Genomic DNA, 11,338 nt, shown 5'->3' with positions numbered 1-11,338 from the left:
AAACCAGCGTGACGTTACGAGACACTCCGAGCGATCTCTGCGCTTCAGCGTTTTGTGGGTCATGGAGGAGGAAGGTAAATAAAAGGCAGGCGCTGAAAACACACAGCGGCTAGTTTCGGACGGTTACCGGGTAGGGTTTGATGCCGAGGCTGATTTTCTTCTAATACGGTTGTGAAATCAGTGGAAGCACCGGAGTGGAGTGGACCGACTCTCGTTTGGGCTACCAGCAGCAGCTGTCGGCGGTAAGATGAACATCATGTCTGTTCATGTCTCGCTTCATACTACAGGAATGATCTCTGCACTGGCCTTACTGTAGCTAGGACGCTAGCACCGTGGGCTAAGGGGAGCTACACCCGCTATTGTTAGAAGCCAAAGGCGTCGTTCACGCTTTGTGTCTTCTGCGTTTACATTTAGGCATGTCTGCTATATTAGAAAAAAAAAAAACCATTATGAGAAACATTTACCGAGCCTATGCAGCAGTTTGTGACTGAAGCCACACTTAGCTTTGTGCAGAAACAGTGCTATCAGTGACTGAGTTGACAACCATAGACTGAACCTTGTTGACACATGACAGGAGTTAAAAACCTGCCGGGTTGCATACAAAAACATGAACTGGATTTCATTCGGGTGTAATAGTTGCATTTTACTTAATTACAATGTACATTATTATAATGTGTTTGACAGTAAACGCGTTGTATATGTGCATGTGCAGTGAAAAAAAAGCCTCTCACAGGTAGTGTTTGTTGTTTGGATTATCATATGTAAAATGATGACACAGACAGTAACCTACCTGGGATAGCTTTGTATTAATATCTTTATGCAATCCTCTTACATTAAGCCCCATCATCCTCCAGAAGCTGCTTGAATAAGTATGAAATCTACAGCCTAGGTATGGCCATAAGAGTGTTGTGGAGAAGTCCACCTGTAGCATTTACACTTTATTAGGTAATATTTTGTGATGTATTTTAAGGTGAAAACAGCTTAAGCCGAGTGGATAAATCAAGGAACTCAATTTCTATTCTTGACAGTTCATAACAGGGATTTTAATGGTGCGTATCCCTGCAGGGGGTTTAGTGAAGTTGAGAAGGCCAGCATGTACAGCAGTTTGTCATCTGTTCATCCCTGAGCAGGGATGTAGGTCAGTCAGTGAGCTGAGCAGCAGGGTTTCATCGCTGCTCAATTATTTTCAGTATTTATATCTGGGCACTAAATCCGCAACAAAGGGTTTTTTTGTTATGTTTTGTGAGAATCAGTTGAGTGATCATCAGATGAGTGAGGATCAAATAGGACGTCATGCAAAATGTAATATTAATGCTTTTGTATGCTACTTCTTTCTTTCTCTTTTACACAAGTCCTGATACAATACCCAGATTGTTTTGCACTGATACCATTATTATTTGCTTTTAATTTACCAAAAATAAATAAAGTAAAATTAAAATACACAAACACAATACTTTCAGTATGAGGTTTGTGCTGTTTGTTTTACGAGCCCTATGTTTTTGAGGCTTGCTCTACATTAATATCAAGGCTCCATAATGTTCTCCAGAATGCTTACTCTTAGTCTGTGATTTTAGTAATGAGTTATGGCAGTGCAGCTTTAAATGCCGTGCATTTATAAGCTGAAGTCCTCTGACGTCAAGAGACTAACTGAGTGAAATGTTTGCAGCGTTTGTCTTTGCCCATCGGTCCATCACATCCACATTATTAACAGTTCACTCTAAGCCAGGAAATGACACGGAAAACAGCAGATGGAGCTTGATGTGGGTTACGTGACATGAGACTTTCTGTGTAGTAGTTTTTGGACACCCTGAAGATGTCGCCTTATTTGGCATGTCGGCTCTTAAATAGGCCAAAGGCATTAAAAGATGATCAAGAGGTGTTGAAATACTTCCCACTGGATGATCTGCACGAAGACATTTTCATAGAATTATTTTTTGCTTTCTCAGAATGCAAATTTTTGCTTTTCTTGGTTGGGCTCAGGATAGTTAATTATATCTTTCAGAAGGGAAGAAATGGATTAATGCATGTCTTTAATTTGCTCCTCAGTTCTCAGGTGTTCTGATTGGGTTACCCTCATCCTTGAGTTGCCATGGCGATGCGGGAGTTGGTGGAGGCAGAATGTGGTGGATCCAATCCCCTCATGAAGCTGACCGGTCACATGACCAAGGAAGGGGGGGCATGGCGGCACCGTGCAACACCTACAGTGAGCATTTTGTAGATTTCCACTAATGTATCAAATATCTGAATTTACCAGCTGACTCCTTTACGACAAAGTGCAAACAGTATTTCAGTCTTTCTAGTGAAACTGAATTTATCTCATTTTATCCTACTTTTTCCTCAGATTCCACCCGCTGCTATAGAAATTGCAACTGAAGAAGAGGTTAGTGCTTATGTTGAGCAGATCGTGTTGACTGATTCACTGCGAAATGGTTTCCCACTCTGTTTAATACCTCATTTGAAAAGTGTCTTATCAGTCAAATACTCTTTGATAGCTCTAGTAAGATTTTTTTATTGTTGCCCCAGCTCGTAAATGAGTTCCTTCAGGCCCCCCCTCGACCTCCACACACCTTTGACATGGGTCAGCTGTTGGAGGAAATGCAGCAGATCGACCAGCAGAACTACAGACAAGCTCCACAGAGGGGTACTTTAATATTGTTTTTTTTTTTCTCATGGCTGTTGTTCAGCAGTACTAGGAATCATCTGCCGTGTTTTGTGAATATTTGCCGCACTTTAAGCCCCACATTTTTCCATGTCACAGCTCCAGATGTGGCAGCGTTGGCCCTCTCTGGTGATTGGACGGCTGAGTTCCTCTCAGGTCCTGATGCTGCCTCCGCTCCGGGCCTCAATACTCTTGGCGATGCAGCAGATGCTGATTGGACAAGAGAATTTATCGCTGAGGCTGCAGGTAGCTTAAGTTTATTTTATTTTATTATTATATTAATAATTATATATATATATTATAATAAATAATTTCTCTATCTGATATTCACTTCATGACTCTGAAATCATCAACAGTCCATCATGTGCCATCAGTTTTTCTTACATCAGGCTGAACTTGCCTTTGAAGAAACCTTTTTTTTTTTGTCTTGTATGTCATTTTGCAATAAGCCCACCAGCTGTGTTTTTTCTTTTTCTTTTTTCCTTTCCTCAAGATCCTGGACGCTGGGCAGAGGAATATTTGGAGCAGTCAGAGGAGAAGTTGTGGCTGGGAGATCTGGGAGACAAGGACAATGAATGGTTAGAACATACTAGGATGTGTTTGAACTTATTCCAGAATCCATATTGTGTTTTTCTCAATACTTTTTTAGCTTTTTAACTTTGCATTTCCAACTCGTTGTTGGTGTCTTGCCTTGCTATAAGCTGCTGAACCAGTGCTGAATTTACAAGATAACTCCAGACTTTTAAGATTAAGATTTACTTTATGGATCCCTGCAAGGTGAAATTTCTGTTTTTACACTCTGTAAGTCATGCAACACACATGCACTAATGGAGAGGTGCCAGAGTGAGGGAGCTGCCCACAACAGACGCTCCTGAGCTGATCAGTGCCTTGCTCAAGGGCACCCTGGCAGTGCTCAGGAAGTGATCTGGCACCTCTCCAGCTACCAGACCAACTTCCAGATTTGGTCCGCACCGGGACAACCGGCGACCCTCCGGCCTAGAGACTGAGCTACTGCCGTCTCAATGGCAATGGGGCGGCAATTTTAATGTAGATGTGAAGTAAAGCCTTCAGTCTGAATGGATTAGTTTCCACATACACATTTAAAATAAGACAGAATGGGTTTTTAAAATTCTTAAAATATGATCGATCCAACAGGACAAAGGAGTATCAACCAGGAGAAGAACTGAGGCAGACAGCCAATGAGCTTGTCTCAAAGGTTGATGATCCAAAGTTACAAAACACAGAGGTGAGCGACATCTTAATGTTTACCTGACAACAATTGTAACCATGTTTAATTTCCTTCTACATATCTCTCACCATATCTTTCTTCTTCTGTTTTTCTTTTTAACACTTTTGTAAAGTACTTTTTTTGAAGAACAGTTCATTGGTAATGTTTTTATTGGTTGTAAAGGTTAATCTTTGAGTCTAAAGAAAGATGCTGACTAAGAAAGAAACTTGCTGTGTGTTGTTAAAAACTTGACCTACTAGTTCTGATAATGGTACATGCTTTTATGCTGTTCCTTTTTTTTTTTTTTCGTTTTGATGTAGTTCCTTCGATTCATTAGGCAGATTGGAGAGGGAAGTGTGACAGTGGAGAGCAGAACAGACAAACAGCTCACAGATAAAGCTCAGGCCCAGGAGGCTCAGAACTGGGCCTCCAACCTCAACCAGGTACGAGTCTCTGCCCAATGAGGAGGGGGGCACGCTTGACCACAGGATTACTTGGGGAAGCACATTGGTTCACAATGCACAGCAGAGGCTGTGCAGAGTGTCTCATCAGCCCAGCATCCAGTGAAGAGTAATATTTTCCAAAAGCAGCCAGTCCATGTAATATGAAGCTCGAGGCAGAGCAGCATTACAGATGGAATTTGTTTGGCAAAGAGAAGATTCTTTTAACTATCTGCCTCTCTTCATTTTAAATGTGTATCGCCAAGCTCTGGTTATGCCCATCTTGTCTTAGTTTTTCAGTGGTTTATGATTTAACTAGGGTTTTAAGTAATTTCTATGACTTCATTTATACGAAACAGAAAAGGGCTGACTTCATTTATACGAAACAGAAAAGGGCTGATGCCAGATTTGGGATTTCAACAGCTTTTCCCCTTGAAATCAGTTCTTTGGAGGTCCATTTCCACCAACAGATGAAAAAATTTCAAAAGTAAGATATAACAAAAACTCCATGGATATTACAGTTATGAGATTAGATGTCCAAATGATTTTTGGTGTTTTCTTTTACTAAAATGTAATTTCCTGTTAAGCACTTTGTACGCTAGTGTCATTAGTCGTCTTTATCCAGATGTGGCGTTAAAACACATGGCGGTCTGGAATGTTTTGGTTTTGACCTTTAATTTTCTTTACAAGCTGTAGGAACATGTTTGACCGACTAAAGTAGGTCAAACATGTTCTTGACTATGTAATGACTTTGACCATTCAGTCCTTTTACTTTCATCATGCCTTACTTTTTTTATCTTCTTTTTTTGTTTGGTGGAGATGGGCCTCCATGTAATACTGTGAGCGTGTAGCTCTCAGCCCTGTTTGTGATTGACATGTTCACCATGGCTCCATTGTACTTTCTTGCCCTCTAACACTGACATGTATACTTCCCAATCTTTTTAACCTGCCTTCCAACTCTCGGCTTCCCATCCCCTTAAATAACTGCCATTCATCTCCTCCTCCTACTACTTATAATGACTCTGCCCACCCCTCCAAAAAAAAAAAAAAAAAAATCCTCTCCACCAACCACTCCCCTCCTCAAAACATTGCCCCATTCCCCATTGCCACCTCCTCCTCGCCTCCTGCCATAGTTCCTGACGGAGACAGGGGGAGGCAGTCTTCCCTTGGAACCCCCAGAGAGGGATCCGAAGATTGAGAATGTTAAAGCTAAACAAGCACAGCAGTGGGCCAAGGTCATCAGGCAGGTAGGCCCTCTGTGGTCTCTGCAGCGATAGGTGTTAGAGTTTTAGGCAAAGTATTGCATATTTAAGTTTGCTGAAAGTATTCAAATTTCTCAAATGCATAAGCAAAAGAATACACTCAGCTTTAAGTTATTTTGTTTGTTTAAGTGTTTTTTTTTTATCAGATAACATTTTTGAGTTATTTAGGAAGACTTGAAGGAAATGAGAGAGAAAATTAGCTTTTCTTCTGTTTTTTTTTTCTTTCATCTTTCCCTTCTTTCCACTCACTTTCCTCTATATTTTTCCTTTTTTAACATCACCAACCTCAGCTTTAACAACATTTTTTCAAATATCTAATGCATGTTGACTCAAGTGAACTGCTGTCATTGCTTTATTCAGGTGTCTGAAGATTCGGCAGAAGCCTGGGTAGATGAGTTTGCCACAGCAGGACCGGATTTCCAAGAAGCTAAAGCTGCAGTGGAGGTGAGGGACTAATGAAAGAGACAAAGCTTAAGCACTAAATATTAGCTTTGAGAAGTGTTATTGTCGAGGTTAGTTGCTTTGGAAGTTTCTAATGGAAGGTAACGTAATCCTGTTAATAAAAAAACAAACCACCATCTCTGTCTTCAGACATCAAACATCATGAACACGCTCTCATCTGTCCATTTTGAGATCAAATATATCAACAACAAAAGAAAGACTGATGTATGATTGAAGGTGACAGAGGGCTAATGATTTGTATCTGTCATTTTGTCAGAGTGATGTGGATTTCTGGGAGAAGCTGCAGCAGGAGTGGGAGGAAATGGCAAAGAGGGATGCAGAGAGCCACCCCTGGCTGTCTGACTTCGATCAGCTACTCAGCACTTCTTATGACAAGGTAGCTGTCTTCCTGCTCAGCAACGGCAACTGCTGAGAAATCGTTTATCTTTACATGTTTTTTTTGACCAACTTTTTATTTATTTTGACAGCCTTTATAGGTGTATATCATCCAATAAATTCATTTGGTAGTAATTTTGTTTTCCTTGTGTTTGTTCAGGGTTATCAGTTTGAAGAGGAAAACCCTTACCTATCCCACCCAGACCCTCTCTCTGAGGGAGTGAAGAGGATGGAGGCAGGGGACATCCCTGGCGCTGTACGCTTTTTTGAAAGTGCGGTACAGAGAGAACCAGAAAACCAGCTGGTGAGACGCTTTCCTTTTTCTTTTTTTTTTCAAATTTACCAAAATGTATTTCCACAGAAGGATATTAATGAAGCGGTGATGTTTGTATTTTTCTTGTCATTGAATTGCAGGCTTGGCAGTATCTGGGAACATGTCAGGCAGAGAATGAGCAAGAATTTGCTGCCATCAGCGCCCTCCGTAGGTGAGAGATCAGAGTTGCAAAATGCTAATATAAAAAAGAACAAACTTATAACAATTGCAAATCAAAACATTGAAGAAGTGAATGAATTAAAGACTTTATTTTGAACCAAAAATGTAAATAAAATAACATTAATAAAAGAAGTAACCATGTCTGAAGAGGAGTAGGTAAAAGTCAAACCTATACATCCCTACCCCTTTCTCACTTTTCTTCTATTAGTTTATAAATTATTCAAACAAATGCTCACATTTTGATTTTTATAAAGTCAGCTGTTTTCCTGCTTTACACTGTTTGAACACTATAATGTAATAATTATCTTTATACTTCTGTAGATACAAATGATCTTGATTCACTTATTTGTAGCACATCAACAAGCTTAATGGCTTTAGGGGATTCTTCAGTCTCTTTAGATCAGTGGTCCTCAATTGGTCTATCCTCAGGACCAGCCACTAACTCCTTCACTAGAAATCATGACCAACATTTCTGATACTTCTCAACCTATCAGATTTATTTAATGAAACGTATTGCAGTTTGGACCTCAGGCGGTACAAAACATCTGACAGAACAAAGAGACTAAACAAAATAAACGTAAAGGGCCTCAGACTTTTGAACAGAATGTTTTTTTCAAGGCACACATTCGAGACCAACTGGAAATTGTTTCGCGACCCACTTTTGGGTTCCGACCAACCAGTTGAGAACCATTGCTTTAGACTAAACATTCAGGACAAATTCTAGAAAGTTGCAGAAAAAGCTAAAATGGAAGCCGATTCCATCCTGTAGTTTTATTATAAAGAGTGTTTGTGCATTGGCTCGCTACACATTTGAATTACTCTTTTGACTAGTTCATTTTAAAATAAAATAACTAAGTGGAATTGAATAATCTGGAACTCTTAATTAAGTTCTCAACAATTTGCGTTCTCAACTAAGAGCATGTTCTTGTGAAATGGAAAGAAAATGTTAAGCCTGCTGATTCATTTTTTCCTCTTCCTGTGCCGGTCTTCTCTCATTAGATGTATAGAGCTGAAGAATGACAACCTGACAGCTCTGATGGCGTTGGCTGTCAGTTTCACTAATGAATCGCTGCACAGGCAGGCCTGTGAGACTCTCCGGGATTGGCTAAAGCACAACCCAAAATATCGCTCTGTGTGGGAGCAGAGTGAGGGCGAACGGCAACAGGATGGCGCCAGAGAAAGGGACAAGGAGAGGGAGAGGTTCGGGTCACTGCTGCCAGAGTGAGTTGAACATACATGTGGGATTCATCAAAAAAGAAGAAAACAAACAGAACCAGTACTGTTTGTGAGATAGTGGGTCTTCTTGTTGTTCTGACTCTTCTGTTTTCTTTTCTCTCTCTTTTTCTGCAGATCATTGTTTACTGATGTCCAGTCCCTGTTCCTGCATGCAGCCAACTCAGACCCGGCCCAGGTGGACCCCCAGCTGCAGTGTGGTCTGGGAGTTCTCTTCAACCTCAGCGGGGAGTACGACAAGGCGGTGGACTGTTTCAGCGCTGCTCTCTCTGTCACACCACAGGTAAGAATCCAGAGCTCAGATCCAGCAGTCTGTCTTCACACCGCATGCTCTGTTTCTGAGTCCTCCTCCTTTCTCTTTTGTCTCCATCAGGACTACCTGCTGTGGAATAAGTTGGGTGCCACGCTCGCTAATGGCAGCCGCTCAGAGGAGGCAGTTGCCGCCTACAGGAGAGCGCTGGAACTGCAGCCTGGGTTCGTTCGTAGCCGATACAACTTGGGAATCAGTTGTGTGAACCTAGGAGCACACAGGTAAGAGACTTGATGGTGAAATGTTCAAAACAAGGGCAATGTTCTTAGTAGCAGATACCACTCAACCAAAATGGCTAACTGGCGGCTTACTAATCATTCGTGAATGATCCCATGAATGATTACTACCCCTTTCAAACCTTCACAAAATTATTGAATCAATGTATAACACTCTTCTGCTAAAGGAAATGTGTGAAAACACATTTATCTAATATATAAAAATAAAAAAAACAATGTGGTCTAGCTAACCCACTCTACCTTTAACGTGATACGTCTTTATATAAATAGTTGGGGAAAAAAAGTGCATCATATGCTGTTTATCCATCATGTTTGTCATGTGTTTGTTTTTTAATTAAAAACCGGGAAACTTAATTTATTTTGTTCTGATACTTAAGAGTCGATGTGTGTGCTCTTTATGTCCTGTTATCAGAATGTAACTAATCTGGTGCAATGCAGTTGCTTTAATTTCCACTAGATGGCAATTGCTGTTTTGTAACACTAAGTTGCCAGTTTTTTTGTACCATTGCTTGAGACAATGGCCTTAAAAAAATTCAGTATTTTGAAATATTTGACTTCATTCAGCTTAATGAAAATGTAAGAGGCTGGTGTTCTTTGACCTTCTACTATTTTATCAACCCTGATTACATACCAAACGATCTATCTGGAAATTGTTTGATTTTGAGTATTGCATTTGATTCTTACCCCTAGTATTATGTTGTGCTAGCTTCTGGTTTGGTTCAAAGTATTTGTTAAAGCTTTTTTAAATTAATTTGTTTATATTCTAGCTCAAATATCATATTTTTCGTTCTTGTCTGGCTATTTCTCCTTTATCTTCAGAGAGGCGGTGGAGCACTTCCTCGAGGCTCTGTCTCTTCAGCGTCAGGCGTCCGAGGGCGGAGCGAGAGCTGCGAGGGGACCAGGAGGTGCAGCAGCCACCATGATGTCTGACAACATCTGGTCCACTCTGCGCATGGCTCTCAGCATGATGGGAGAGAGCTCTCTGTATGCTGCTGCTGACCGACGGGACTTGGACACATTGCTCGCTCACTTTTGTCAGAGAGAGGTGGAAGGTGGGACCGAATGAGAACCAGCCAGGGGGGAGCTTATCGAGTGTGAGTGTGTTGCACTGGGAGGAAAATGTTTGGGTGACTGAATTAAGCAGAGGGGAATCAGTTATGCATAGAAATGGAGGAGGAGGAAGACACTGTGAATAATCAACCAACCTTGAGAGGTCATCTTGTGGTTAGTTTCCCTCAAAAGACTTAAAGTATTGCAGTATTAGTTTGTACCTGGGAGATGCAGCCAACAGTAATACAGTCATGTTACTGTGTTCTACATGTTTGACCGTCCTCGCCTTTCCTACTACTCTGTTGACCTGGAGAACTGGGTATAATGAAACGTCACTTTGATTTTAAATGTGTTCTCAATGATGGAGAATGATTGATTTAATTATGGTTTCAGTTGAAGTTTATGCTTTATTATGACACTCAATGCCCTCACAGCCCGTGCTTAACAGCAGCTTGAACTGTACAGTCACTACAATGGTGTAGACATAAGGTACAGTATTACTTTGACATTGAAGGAGTACTGCTTTGTATCAAAAGTGCCCGTAAGAGAAGGATCAAACCGGTCCACAGAACAAACGCTAATCATCTTGGCTTCAGTGGCTTTTGTTTTCTTTTTTTTATAATCTTTATTTAATTTTATAGTGATCATATATCAGCCAAGATAATGAACTGACAACCAGCGGGACTGTTACTATTAGAATATGTTGTATGTGTACAGTCTGTGTGTGTGAATGTGTGCTTTTGGTTTGGATGGATGATCATAATTGGATGATTAGTTCGTATAAATGTAATCATCATTGAGAATGGTTTCTCTGGGCTCCTCCCTCTCCTGCTCTTTTTCATATCAACCTTGTAAAACAATTTGCTTCATTGTAAAATAATGCTATATGCCATATTGTGTATTGTAACATAATTGTTGCACTATAATTGTGTTCAGGCTAGTTAAATCCTGACTGCAATGTTTAATATAATATTCAGCAATAAAGCTTTAATTCCAAAAAATCTGTTTTGTGTTTTCCTGAATGAATAAATGAACAAAATGGTTTTGCTTGAGCGACTTACATATGGAAAGCAGAGATGTTTAATAAATAATTAACAGATGGTAAGTATGAAAGTTGAAACGCTTGCATTAGTAATTTAAATACATATTTCTGTCTAATCTGAATAAAGGCAGTGATGTAGGAAACTGACTTGAATTACAGCTGCAAAGTCTTCACTAATAATGAAAACAATAGACATGTTTAAAATAATCAGCTTACCGAGCCTGTTTACTCATAATTTGATTAAAAATAATTGCTAAATCCATTCCACGCTTTTCCTCAAATAAATATAGAAACAATGTTATTTTCCCGATGGTCCTAAAAATCTGTTTATAGTCTGTTTGCCTCGTTTGCCTGGGGAGAGGCGTGTTTCAGGATGACTAACGTAACATTTCATTTTCCTCCAAACATGACAAACAAAACGTGCATTCAATTTCAACTTTCAAATGTGTTATCAGCAGAAAGACACTCCCCGTTCTAGAACGCCGAGCTCTAAGCCAATCAGCGCCGGGGAAACGGGGAGGACGCTACAGCTGATTGGTTCATTCAAA

At 40.3% G+C, this 11,338-nt stretch overlaps 1 protein-coding gene across 3 annotated transcripts; it reads left to right on the top strand.

The window, feature by feature from the left end:
* The first annotated feature begins 29 nt into the window (after nucleotides 1–29).
* Nucleotides 30–10,751, top strand: pex5 (peroxisomal biogenesis factor 5). 3 transcript variants are annotated; one of them, XM_061049233.1, is made up of 17 exons: nucleotides 30–242; nucleotides 2,047–2,203; nucleotides 2,342–2,380; nucleotides 2,524–2,641; nucleotides 2,759–2,905; nucleotides 3,153–3,237; nucleotides 3,815–3,905; nucleotides 4,208–4,330; nucleotides 5,461–5,574; nucleotides 5,950–6,033; nucleotides 6,308–6,427; nucleotides 6,587–6,730; nucleotides 6,841–6,911; nucleotides 7,919–8,140; nucleotides 8,270–8,435; nucleotides 8,526–8,683; nucleotides 9,518–10,751. In XM_061049233.1, exons 2-17 carry the CDS (start codon nucleotides 2,090–2,092, stop codon nucleotides 9,762–9,764), a joined length of 2,043 nt encoding a protein of 680 aa, XP_060905216.1. In that variant the 5' UTR covers nucleotides 30–242; nucleotides 2,047–2,089; the 3' UTR covers nucleotides 9,765–10,751. The 3 variants fall into 3 exon arrangements, with proteins under 3 accessions (XP_060905216.1, XP_060905217.1, XP_060905218.1); XM_061049234.1 differs by lacking the exon at nucleotides 5,461–5,574 and having other exon boundaries at nucleotides 33–242; XM_061049235.1 differs by lacking the exons at nucleotides 4,208–4,330; nucleotides 5,461–5,574 and having other exon boundaries at nucleotides 35–242.
* The last annotated feature ends 587 nt before the right edge of the window (nucleotides 10,752–11,338 follow it).

This window comes from Labrus mixtus, chromosome 11 (genome assembly GCF_963584025.1).
Source record: "Labrus mixtus chromosome 11, fLabMix1.1, whole genome shotgun sequence".
Classification (NCBI taxonomy): domain Eukaryota; kingdom Metazoa; phylum Chordata; class Actinopteri; order Labriformes; family Labridae; genus Labrus; species Labrus mixtus.
The sequence above is the reverse complement of the archived record's forward strand: the minus strand, read 5'-3'. Positions and strand labels throughout refer to the sequence as shown.